This window comes from Montipora capricornis, chromosome 8 (genome assembly GCF_036669925.1).
Source record: "Montipora capricornis isolate CH-2021 chromosome 8, ASM3666992v2, whole genome shotgun sequence".
NCBI classification, from domain to species: domain Eukaryota; kingdom Metazoa; phylum Cnidaria; class Anthozoa; order Scleractinia; family Acroporidae; genus Montipora; species Montipora capricornis.
Window position 1 is genome coordinate 45762231 of NC_090890.1, and position 12726 is coordinate 45774956.

Below are 12726 nucleotides of genomic sequence, written 5' to 3' on the forward strand. Positions count from 1 at the left end.
TTTCCATATCGGTTAGTGAATTATGCGATGGCGTGATGTTTACATCAGGGGTAGCCGGGAGAAATACGGAGCAAAAATAGTTGTTAAGAAGCTCCGCTTTCTGTTCTGGTTTTTCAGCAGCTACACCATTATAAGAGATTACCGAGTTCGCACCTGATCGGCCGCCGAGGAAAGCTTTGTGATAGCTCCAGAAGATCTTAGGATTGTCCTTGAATGACATTTCAATTTTAGCCAGATATTGGTTTCTGGCGGTGACCGACTTTGCCGCCATAAATGTAATTTTTCATTAACTTCCGTTAAAAATGCAAAACCCAAGAAGCCTTCCTCCTTATGAATAGGCATAACTACATTTCGAAATCTCGAGGAATAGGACTTACATAAATTTCTCCACGTCTGACCACAGACTGTCGAGCTCTTTGCCATCAGTTTCGTGGTCAGCAAATAAACTAGAAATAAATCAAAATGTTTTATAAAATGATACACTCAACAAATTGAGTAGAAGTTTGGAGTTCATGTACAACGTGAACATTTCACACTTAGATTTTTAAGTTCTTGTGCTAGCCCTTTGCTATGCAAGCTATACCACTATCACTTGCACCATCAGCATCGCGATTGCTTGCTTCAGTACCACAACTCTAGCCTATCGTCATCATCATCAACCTTATTAGAATCCCAAATATTTCCCAGCCATCAATCAAAAGAGTCGACCTTTCATTTATCTTGGACGGAAGGATTTCGAAAGTTACTCCAGTCAAAATAGAATGTCATAGAAATTGCTCTATATACAGAAAACAAAGAACACACAGCCTAAGAAGCCTTCTAATTTTGTCCTCCTTGAAATTAATGAATCAGCTACTTTTCTGGCGTCGAAATCTCGAACAACAGTACTTACAGAACTTTCTTGAAATATTTCTCCACTTCTGGTGGCAAGGTCTCAAGCTCTTTGACAACAGCCTCGCTCTCAGCAGACAAACTATAATAAATTAAATTGTTTTATTAGGGGTACTAGGAACTGATTTGAAGTTTGGAGTATAATTCTTGCAGAACCTGAAGATTTCAACCTAGTCTCACAAGAATATGCCCTTAGAGACTAACCCTTGATTATGCTAAGAGGCTATCGATCATTATCATCTATCATGTTGCTGTTGTGTTAAGTTTTTAACGCAGTCAGATCAGCCTTGCAGTTATTCACTTCCCGGTTTATTTTTGGCTGATTAGATCTTTCACGGATCCTGCATATACTGGTATTCCCACTGAACATTTATATACATGTATGTATAATTCCTGTTATTGTTCCACCCGACTCGATTAGCTCCGCTACACTCGGGCCGGTGGACAAATTCTAATAGGTTTGCACAATTACATAAAAATAAAGTTGTAGTTGATGTATACATACAGCATTTTTCGTACACGGTACTTTGCAGTTTACTATGCTGACAAAAAGTTAACCCTATCTCGTGGGGGTAAGGAGGTGGCGGAATCCTGCGGTCCCTGTTTATAACTTCGAAACCATTTAAGCTACAATAGTAGCACTTGGAGTATGAATTTCACATCGTAGGTTGTTTCCTCTGAGATCCGCGACGAAAAGAGATAACGTCATATGACGGGGCACATATTTACGTCATGATTGCCAAATGGCGGCCATCTTGAATCCGTCGTCTTAGATTTCATTTCAAATCAAATATCTTATTATTATCCCCTCCTCTCGAGTCTTTTCAGGAATAATTTACATCGATGTGTGGGGAACTTTGCCCAACTGCTTATGGCGCAGTATACGATTAATGAAGTAATGGGTTATGAATGGCTCCTAATGAGAACGTGATTTCCCAAAAAACTTCAATAAGGTGGAAAAATTGAATAGAAGGTAATCAAACTTACAAAAAAACCTTATGTGATCTAAAACCATAAAAGTAACTGTAGGAAAAATAAATTTCCTTCATTTAAAAATGAGATTATTTCATTTTCTGGAAAAAAAAACTGCAAACAATGTAAAAGTTGGTAGCCATGGTAATCGACCACATCAAAGTGCTTCCAGAAAAACTTCTGAAAAAGTACTGAAGTTGGATGACGTTCGCACAAAGGTGGGGTTAGCAGTATTCAATGTTGTATGAAAAACTGAGTTAAAGCTCACTAATAAGGAATAAATAAATAAATAAATAAATAAATAAATAAATAAATCCTACCGGAAATATAAAACCGGTACCAAACCAGCGATTAAGCAGGCTATCACTGCAAACAGAATCTTGTTGTCCATAACTGAAGGTGAAATCTGTTGACTTGCTGCAACCTTTACAATGTCAGGGGATCACGCGTCTCTCCGCTGTATGCAGTCAGTCCGTGTATCTATCATTCAGAAAACAGTTCCAAAGCTTATGACAAAAAGTTTAAGGGTGCTTTAATTTAACTAATTTGTGCTTTGGTCATCCTGTGAGGAGGAATCTCAGCTATCAGCTAAATTTTTTACCATTTCTCGGCTAGCAGTTAAGAAACACATCAACAATTCTCAGCTATCAGTAATCCCATCCATACCCTCTGTGAGGTATCCGAAAATACAATGAAATTTTTTTCCCATTTTCCTATGTTAATTGTTACTTATTTATTTGTTTCTTATTTTTCTTCAATTTTGTTGTTTCAAACCAGTCGACTCGCAAGTCCTATGCCTTGTTCCTCGGTTATCAAAGGTCATAATAAAATACCAAGAGTGAAGGCTCAAATTCTCAGGAGCCCATCAAATTGACAATTCCACCGTAGAATTCAAGAGCAAAGGTTTTTCTTTCATTTCAATCCGCTAGCCGCGCAATCGAAGCCCTGCCAGCGACGTCAGGCGGCTGCTGGTGTTGCAAACGAAACGATCATGAAGCGATGGGAAACATCCTCGCATTCCTTAACCACAGGTGCCCCAAGCTCACTGTGAGCATGGCTGACAAAGATTTAAGGATTTGTATGGGAATCACGATAAAAAGCTTAAGAAGATAATTATATGAAAAAAGTCTCAATTAAAAAGGCTAACCTTATTGCCATTGCAGGTAACTTCCTTCCGGTGTGGTTTTTTCCCAGATCCGACGCGATTTGAGCCATTTCTCAATTTCGTGGTTGTCAACGGTTATAATAAAATCCCAAGGCTGGACACTAAATTCTCAAGTGCCACCAATTTGAGTCAAATATTCCTGGATAAAATGTTCCCACGGTCACAATTCCGCATCACAATCAATTGATAAAGATTGAACTTTCATTTCAATCCACCATCAGCGCAGCGCAATGGCAGTCCTGTGAGCGATCTCAGACGGTAATATTGCAGGAAAACAGCTTTCCAAAGATACGCCGCAGTCCACACCAAAGTGGCCACGCCTTCGACCGTTGATAACAAAGTGAGCCTTACCGGGGTGGCAGACCGTAGTTTGTCAACCGAAAATTTCTTTATTCCCCTGGGTCTCCCGACATGACTGCATTGACTCAAGCGTCCAATCACAGTCACGCCTCCTTCGTGTTGACAAACTTCAAAACTGACATTCGCGAAGCCGGAAGGCGTTGAAAGATGGGAGTATGAAAGCCGTAGTGAACAAACTATTGCGCATTCATTAGTTTTGGGGGAGCTTTAATAGGACTTTGTACGTAGTAGGCTGTTTGCGATCGTAACTGTATTTATCAAGCCTTCAAGGTATAACATTACTTACGCAAATAAATTTTTACCTGTAGTTTGTCAACCGCAATTTTTATTTATCGGGATTCCCATACAAATCGTTATATTTTTGTCGGCCATGCGACAGTCGGCGACAGTTTAAGTTCTGTTTGACAACGAGTCTTTGTTTATCTTTGTTTGTCATCCCTGACGATACCAAACCGAACTCAGTGGTCGTCGTGTTATGTTCAAAGTGTGCGAGGATGTTTTCCTTCGCTTTATCGCTTCGTTTGGAACACTAACAGCCGCCTAAAACCGTTAGGCGGTTTGCAACTCGCCTTCGCCAGATAGCAGCTCTATGTGACTTTCCGGCCGAAAGTATTGACGATTTTATCCTCGATCACATCATTGGCAATTGTGCTTCTCAGAAATTACGTACGAAACTTCTCGCTGAAGTAGATAACTCTTGCCCGTACGCTGCTACTATTACACGCGATGGAAGCTTCTGAGAGACAATCACGCCAGATATCAAACGATAATAATTACTCCAGCGTTTATTCAGTTAAGCAAACGAGTCACTGGCAGTCCAGAGGTAGAAACAGACAGATCCACAAACCTCGGCCCCAGAGAAACTTCTTGCAAAGTATCTCGGCCTCAGCGATGGAATCGGTTGTCTGAAAAACACTCAGAGCACCTGACCTGCACCTATGGACATCCCGAGGTAGTCAAAAGGGACAGTGGTCCGCCATTTAACAGTCAGGCATGGAAAGGTTTTCCCAAGACCTGCGGCGATAGACATCGTATGCAAGATAACACACCTCTGGCCCAAGGCCAACGGACCGGTTGAAACCTGATGAAGGCAAATCCAAGGGCAAAGCTGGATCTACGCCATGCATCAGTTCCTGCGAACATACCGCTGTACTCCTCATACCACCACTGGTTTGACTTTACATTGTCTCTTGTTTGGTCGCGATCAGCGGACGAAGATATCGGAAGTCTGAGTCTTCCATTCATCCTGATGATAGTACCGTGCGTAAGCGTGATACCGAAGCTAAAAAGATCATGAAACGGCAGCACGCTGAGGCAACCCCATTGACAAAGGAGACACTGTTCTCGTGAAACAACCCCGGTTAACTAAGTTGTCGACTCCGTATGTCCCGACTCCCCTCGTGGTCACAGAACAGGAAGGGACTATGGTCACCGCCCAACGGGGAGATGGATCCAAGGTAATACGAAATGTTTCCATGTTCTATAGCATTCCGCAGATGCCGATTCGAGATGTCGACACTCCCAACATCGGCCGCAACGATACCCTATCCGTCACGATCGAGACGTCCTCATCAAACGGAAGAGACGAGAAGATCGCGATCGCATCCCATGGCACCCGCGCGGCTCAGTACTTCCAGACCCAAGCTAACGATCCGTCCACCGAGAGGATTAATCGAGAAAATATGAACTGTTTTCAGAATTGTTACTGAGTACTTAGCGAGCTGTTATGAGAACACTCGAGCTCGAATGTTTATCACGGACTGTTAAGATTTGTTTCAGAAGGTATCAAAATTTGAACTTTGTTAGTGTCATGTTCGGTCTTATCTTTTTTAGTCGGCCAGTCACGGTATCTAAGAAAAGGAGGGATGTAGTAACGCATGCATTGTGTGATACACGTAATGACCCCATCATGCTTCAGGGGCATAAGTAGTTTTACGGAACGAACGTGGAGAACCTAACTCATCTGTTGCGTTGGGTAGTTTTCTCAGTCCTTCAATAAAGATATTTCAATGGAAAGCTAAATGCGTTGAATTTAACATAGCTCGTACCCTCTATCGTCAATTGACCTGTTGTTTTTATCTGGTTTTTTTTTTCAGTTTAATATGTATATTTTTTTTATCTTATTGGGTCCACTATATTCGGTTGATCTGCTGTGGTCTCCCTGTCTAAACGTCAGTTAATATTAGCAGTGTAGGCACTGTGGATGGGCATCCCTTCAAACAATCCCCAAACAGTGTAGAATCTTCGCAATACAACTGTTTAAGATGCAATCGTGACAAGAAGTACCCTAAAAACCCTGTACCCTGAAAAAAAAACCCAAAATGATTCCCTCCGCAATCATGTCACCTTCAGTGACTCACCCAACTGAGTCGTACGTCCACTTCGGCACTATGCGAGGTTTTGTACTAGTGTATCTAATAGATAGTAATGCTGCGGTACATTTTGTTGATGGGACTTCTTTTAGTTTGTTGAGGGAAATGAAAGTATCGTCAATGTGCCGAAGTTTAACCCGGACTACCCCCTTTCCATACCGTGGTGAAGTGGAGGAAATGTAAAGGGAAAGAAAATAAAGCCAACAACAACAAGACAAGTGGTCGACCGCAGTCGAAGGCAACCCGAAGGCTCCTTTTACAATGCTTCTACCATAACTTGCGGCATCTGCCGCAACTCATGGCAGGGGTGGGCGCAAGTCCTATACCGTTGAATACACAACTTGTCCCCAGTAGTACTGGTACTCATTTTACCCACCACGAATGGATGGAAAGCTGAGTGAACTTTTGGAGCGTACGGCAATGGTTATCACTAGATGGTCACCCATCCGGTAACTAACCCAGCCCAACGGGGCTTAACATTGGGCGCCATTCGGGGAACAATGCCAGCCCATTGAGCCAACCGTATGCCCCAAAAATAAAGCCACTCATCTGAAATTCGTGCACGATGTAAAATGAGAAATCAAGACAATTCAAACTCTCTTTGTACCAGATCACGGTAATCAAAAGATTCTTCAGATGTCTAAATTGTATGCAGAAAAAAGCGAAATTCTTATACCTAAGGTCTGTCCTGGTACTCATCGACAAATGTCTGAAGAACCACACAGTATGTTGCCCAGCTTCCGGACAAAACGAATTTTATTTGCGGCAATTTTCGTTACCCTGAGAATTCCGAAAGATTAACGAACATTTCAGCCGCCAATTGATGGTTTGGGCGTGCTTTTTGGTCGTGAAACTGCACAATTTAGAGAAATTTCATCAATTTGAGCAAGATTTAAACTGCAAACAGTTAGTAATTTACGCTTTTCACCGCACACCAAAGATATCGCATGAAAGCAAATGCCTCGTTTCAACTTAAGGACGGTGCCTACTAATGCAAAGGTATTTTTGCGCGGGAAAAGCAGATCTTAACAAGTTTTATTGAAATCCAAAAAGAAAATTGGGGGTAACCACGCGTTTTTTGAAGATAATTAATCAACAGTATTTGTAAAAGGTTTTAAAATACAAAGCAATGTATGGCGTTCTTTTCTAATTTGAAGCTTAATTATCTCTGAAAAATGCGTCGTTAGCCCCAGTTTTCTTTTTGGAGACCAAGAGCACTTGCTAAGTTCTGCTTTGTCCGCATAGTTTTGAACCGCTGTCCGAGTATCTCGAGATGCGCAGAACGTATGCGCAATAACAATAGTAGGCACTGTTCTTAAAAATACCAAAAATAAAGATAATTTTTTAAGGGACTTAAAAAAAAGATGAATGTGATTAGGAAAGCTGTCGTCGCTGTCACGTTCTAGAGTTGCGTTGTTCTGGAATTTCAAGAGTTAAACTCTTAGCGGCGATTTAACCCTGCTCTGCCAGTTTCCGGTCACTAAATGGTCTTTTTGCCCCAAACCTATTTATTACGATTGCAGAGACCCGAGAAGTTTAAAATGTAGCGCTTGAAAACTTTATGTCGTGCTATTTGATGATTTGTGATATATTTGTTGAGATATATTTGTTGATTCACGAACAGCCCTTACTAAAATGTACATCCCCCTTCAGTTCCTTTGAGTTTTTCCAACCCCTCAACTCTGAGAAACCACTTTCCTTAAGTCACCCAGAGAACGGTCACTAAGCTTCTTCGTTTTCACAAAACGTTAAAATATTTAGCCTGCAAGCAGGCTCTTTTGTTAAGTGTCGTGCGAGCGGAGAAGCCGCGAGAGGATTGGGGCGGAAAAAGTGACGATGTTCTTCCTCGGCATCACAGACAGACCTCTTTCAAAATGGCGGCCTGATAAAATAATTTTTTGTTTTAATGCTAATAAGCCTTTCTAGCCTCGCTCCGAAGAGCAAATTTGACAAGAATTTTTGTTTCAAAATGAGGGCAGTAGGCCTAATTAACATAAATACAAAAGAATGTAAAGGAGGTCGCCATTTATGAAAATGGTCTATTTTTCTTTTAGTAAATTTTCAGCTCCGACTATTGCATTTCTAACTTTTTGATTTGCTAAAAAACTCCGACTATGAGCCAATAGTCGAAGTTTTACGTCATATGGAGAATAGTGCACCAAGATGCTCTTTCCGGACGCTTTGTAAAATTGTGGAAATAAAAATCGGCGGCAAAACCCGGTTTGAGAATTTACTAAAACAATTATTCCATTCGCCCTTGTTGGATATGAAGTGATTATAACCAACTCGCGCTACGCGCTTGTTGGTTATTTTATCACTTCATATCCAGCTCGGGCTCATGAAATAATTGTTATATATACACAACAAGTGATTATACAAAATCGCGCGCGCTCATTGGCTCGCTATCTCGGATTATCAGCCGATAATCACCTTGACGGACAAAGCGGCTGCCACTAGTAGTCGTTTTGCCACTGTAAGTGAAGATGATTTCGCGATGAAATGTTTTTTTTTTCTCTTTTTTGAAATAATCACCTGTGTATTTATACTAAAACAATTATTCGCCTCAGGTTCAGTGATTATCGGTGAATATTGACCTCGACTTCATCTCGGTGAATATACTGTTACGAAAAATGGCATTATTTCAATTATACTTGAACACGTCTGTCAAGCAGTGTACTTTTTAAAGGTAAGTAAAGTAAATGGACAATCTTTAAACGAAATCTTAGAAATTTAGCGTGTACTGAAGAGAAGTTGTAGAGAATGCAATGTAAAGTGGCCGGAAACTGGGCAACATACTGTAATGCTACGGCCTGAATCACAGCACGTTTGAAAATAAATCGCTTTGAGGTTTCATCGTAGTTTTTTCAGTAATCATTCCGGCTAGGAGTTTGACTAACGACGATTTCATCACAGTTCTTCTAATGATTCTGGAATTCTGGAATTTGGGTGCAGGGCTGGCGCAGTGGTGAGAGCACTCGCCTCCCACCAATGTGGCCCGGGTTCGATTCCTGGACTCGGCGTTATATGTGGGTTGAGTTTGTTTGGTTCTCTACTCTGCACCGAGAGGTTTTCTCCGGGTACTCCGGTTCCCCCTCTCCTCAAAGACCAAAATTTGACTTGATTTGCGTTCACTTGTTAATTTCATTTTACAGTGTCCCTGATTAGTGCTCCAGTGCTAGAACGACTAGACACTTAAATAAAGTTCCTTTCCTTTCCTTTTTTTTTCGAACGAGGCGTAACTACGCCAAACGATGACAGTTCCGATGTCAGAATTGTCTGCAAAAAAAGCAATACACATGTGACTTAGCCTGATTCTCAGACGGTCCAGGTCGCTCGTGAGTGTGTGACACGAGCGACCTGGACCGTCTGAGAATCAGGCTACATGTGACTGGAATGAAAACGAGGGATGTGAAAGTCATACACGACCCAAAATGAGAAAGCAGAACAACACCACTCTCCTTTATCATCAAAAGCAAGAAGACTCACGACGGCTCGTTATTTATTTACGTTTTTGTGGCGCTGTGTATTCTGGTTAAATGCAATGCATTCTGGTCAAAAACGGGGGAATCCGAGAATTTTTCGAAGCTTACATACTCAATCCAGATTATGTTGCTGCTCGCTCGCTCCCCAGCTTCGCAGCAATAAAATCTGGTGGACAAAGGGGTTCTTTTGGCCATTGCGTTAATTCATCTCAACCTATAGAGGAACTAGCTTCTCCATGTACCTGTTATACTGAGTTATTCGGTCAGAGTAAATTTAAAATTAGAAAATTCACGTCGCGAGTCAAGTTCGAGTCAGGATCCAACTTTAGATTTTCGAATTTTTCATTTTTTTTTTTTTATGTCTTCTGGTTGTTTTTCTCGTTTACAAAATGACGTCCAGCAGTAAACAGAAAGATCAACTATCTGGTTTGAAACAATTTTCATTAACGATCGCTAGGCTAGCAAGGGAAATGAACTCTTATCGCTAGCCGGTGACACTAGAGCCATTATCGCTGGGATTCGCTGCTCCTTTAGGAAGATACACGACGTCCCTCAGTGTTCATAAATGTTCCTAGAAGACTAAGACCTCCCTTTGCACACATCTGAAGCCTGAGAGATCGCATATTTTGCGATTATGTCCACAAAGAACCGGATGCATGTAAATTCCACGGAAAACGGAATCCTAACTGTTAATTAATGGTCGTATTCCGGATATGCGTGGGCTTCACATGTACATAGTATAGTGAAAAGGTTCCTTTGACTTAAAATTTGTTCACGCTTAAGTTAACAATTCCTGTTTTACATCCAGCAAGATTTACTCCTCGGTCAGAGACTCAATTGATCCAACTAATCGTAAGACAGATGGAAGGTTGTGTCCTTCTTAATTGCCATACCGAAAAAACAGTTCATCTAGTAACCATGCAGAGACATTTGAAAAGAATAAAATATTATAGTATTTAGAGTTCTTTAGACCATGTCGCAATAGTGCTCCAACGTTGTTGGAAGATCCACGATTCAGTTCCGAACATAATAAAATGAATGATCATGACTGCGTTTGGCTAGATGCAGATGTCTGAGAACTTTACCAAAAAATTGCCAAAACATTCGAGTCTAAAAAACCCCAGAGAATACGAACAACACGTTTTGTGGGTCTAAATCAGTATGATTTGCGAGTGATGCTCGGCTTTTGCTCGTTAATAGTCCAATATCTGTCGCAAAGGAGCGGTTCAGGGTTTCGCAGCATTTGCAACCAACAATCTTCAATCATAATTTACACTGAAAGCCACCGTTCTTGGTGTAGTTTATTGTGGGCATTTGGAAGAGGTTCCAAACCCTCATCCCAGTTGGAATTTGGTCGTGCTCACGGTAATTATAAAAGGTAGTCATGAAGCAAAACTCGATAACATTAGGCACAATTAAATCAGCTGAAAGTTATGAGAAAGGACCTTAAACACTTCTTCTTAACATATATCCTTCTAGATACTTACCCTGCCGCTCAGCTTTTGCTTGTTTCCTGCTCTACAATTTGCCTAACGAGCTCACAGCTCAAACTTAAAGCTACTTAAAAGGCGAAACTGGCAAATTGTTACCAGTGGACGTCAAACTGAAGTTAATACTGATGACAATCGCACTTGAACATCTTGCTACTTACGCAAGGCCTTTAAAACTTCCTCCACGTACCTTCTTTGTGTTGATTGGTTGCTCAACGTTTTTTGCTCACGAACGCAAAGAAAGAACTTTGTAAAATAAATAATCACAAGAAAAATAACTTTCCAGACAATCCAATCAAATTAGGCCCAGGCTTGAATTTGATTTTATGTGACATGCGTACTGTGAGAACTTGGAATTTATTAGTGTGGAAGTTTACCCCGGAAGTCACGTTTAGCCAGCGCGGTATCCCAATATTACAGCGTCCTTGTCCTTGCTACGTATTTGACAGGTATCTCCACGATTCAATAAAGTAATTAGCTACTCAAATTACTGTTACACATGAAACGTTAAAAGCAGTCAGGAAGTATGAGAAGAATCTCACCCGCTTAAACAAGGTATCATTCGATATTAACTTCGAATTCCTTCACAAATGCAATCTTTCATATTTACTCTAAGGTCAAGTTCAAGTTATTAAGTAGACTAAGCAGTAAGCACTGCTGCAGTCAGCTACAGCTATTCGAGGCGAGCAGTGACGTATGACAAATCGCAACAATTCAACCTTACACATGAAAAAGCAACTTACAATAACTAACAGGTAAAACAAGAGAAACTAAAATACAATGACAAAACTAAGACTAATTGTTTACAATTAAAGAAACGAGATTTACTGAGCCTCTGATAGGATGGGGAAAAAATTAAAGATTATGCTGAAATTTTTGGCCATATTATGCGTAAACATACGTTGATTATGCGGAAATTAAACCGGATTATGCGGAAATTTAAACAATTTATAGACCTAATACTTAGGCCCGTCCAATGTATTTACCTGCTTATGGTAAATCAGGACTCGAAATTGCGATCAATACAGTCGCATTTTTACGACTGAATTTTTTCCCTTTGCGATTAAGATATCTAGACGAGTCGCCAATTTGCGACCAGCTTTCACCGTTAAAATAAAAGGGTTAGTAATCGGCATTTTACCGAACCTTTTGCTAAAAAGGGATGCTCGTCGTCTCGCTTAGGGGTGTAAATTTCGGATTTTGGTCGGATTTTGGTCTCGCTTAGGGGGTTCTGGGCAAAACGCCATCATATGTAGCCGTGAGGGTCTCCTCTAGGGTTGCACGCGAAGAAATATAGAAGTATAAATTTACTTTAGGGGTCAAAAAAGCCTGGGCCACGCGGCCGCGTGGGCAAGGGGAGCGTTGCGTGACTCCGGCCCGAGCGGCTGCGAAGGAGACTAGGCCACGCCTAGATTGGTCTCCTTTAGGGGGTTAATTTAAATTTTCTGACGAGCATCCCTCCCCTTTTTATATGGGAGTCCCTCCCCTCGGGTATTGCAAATAAGCAAGCACATCCTTCTGCATCCTTCTGTTTGTGAGTATTAAGCGTTCGGAAGGTGCAGACGTTACATGACGAGCTTCAGTTGATAGAAGGAAAAAAAACACCATTCGGAAACATTGCGCTGAAAACTTTTGAAGTTATGGCGGCACTTTCTATAAAAATATTTTGTCTAATAAACGATATCTACTGGTGCTTTTCGATCCACCGGCATCCCTTGGGCCTGCCAATAACCACTCTACATCCCTACATATTCTCCAGTTTCTTTCTTTTGGCCACAATATCCGATTCCTTATGAAGATGGGCAAACGTGCTGGACGTCCACCGCAGGATTATTACTGGTGAGAGCCTAGAAACTGCCATATTTCTCGTGACCGGATATTCTGCGATAGAAAACCTGACGTTCTCGGCATCTATCAAGCCGAGTGATAGTTGCCAAGAAAATCCACAGCCGATTTCAAGCCTCTATTTATGGTACAGTGGCAAGGTCACTTCC

The 12726-nt window shown here is 41.2% G+C and overlaps 1 protein-coding gene across 3 annotated transcripts in view; it reads right to left on the bottom strand.

Moving 5' to 3' along the window:
- The window catches only part of LOC138060038 (polyunsaturated fatty acid 5-lipoxygenase-like), a 38371-nt gene extending 27304 nt beyond the window's left edge, over positions 1-11067 (bottom strand). The window contains exons 1-4 of one of the 3 annotated variants that reach the window (XM_068905719.1): positions 10923-11067; positions 2184-2343; positions 893-973; positions 378-446 (exon numbers count right to left, since the gene is read on the bottom strand). In XM_068905719.1, the coding sequence (XP_068761820.1) occupies positions 378-446; positions 893-973; positions 2184-2254 (221 nt within the window). In that variant the 5' untranslated portion in view covers positions 2255-2343; positions 10923-11067. Of the gene's footprint in view, positions 1-377; positions 447-892; positions 974-2183; positions 2344-10729 lie in introns of all 3 variants that reach the window. The other 2 variants (XM_068905720.1, XM_068905718.1) reach the window with 2 other exon arrangements.
- Between the last annotated feature and the right edge of the window lie 1659 nt (positions 11068-12726).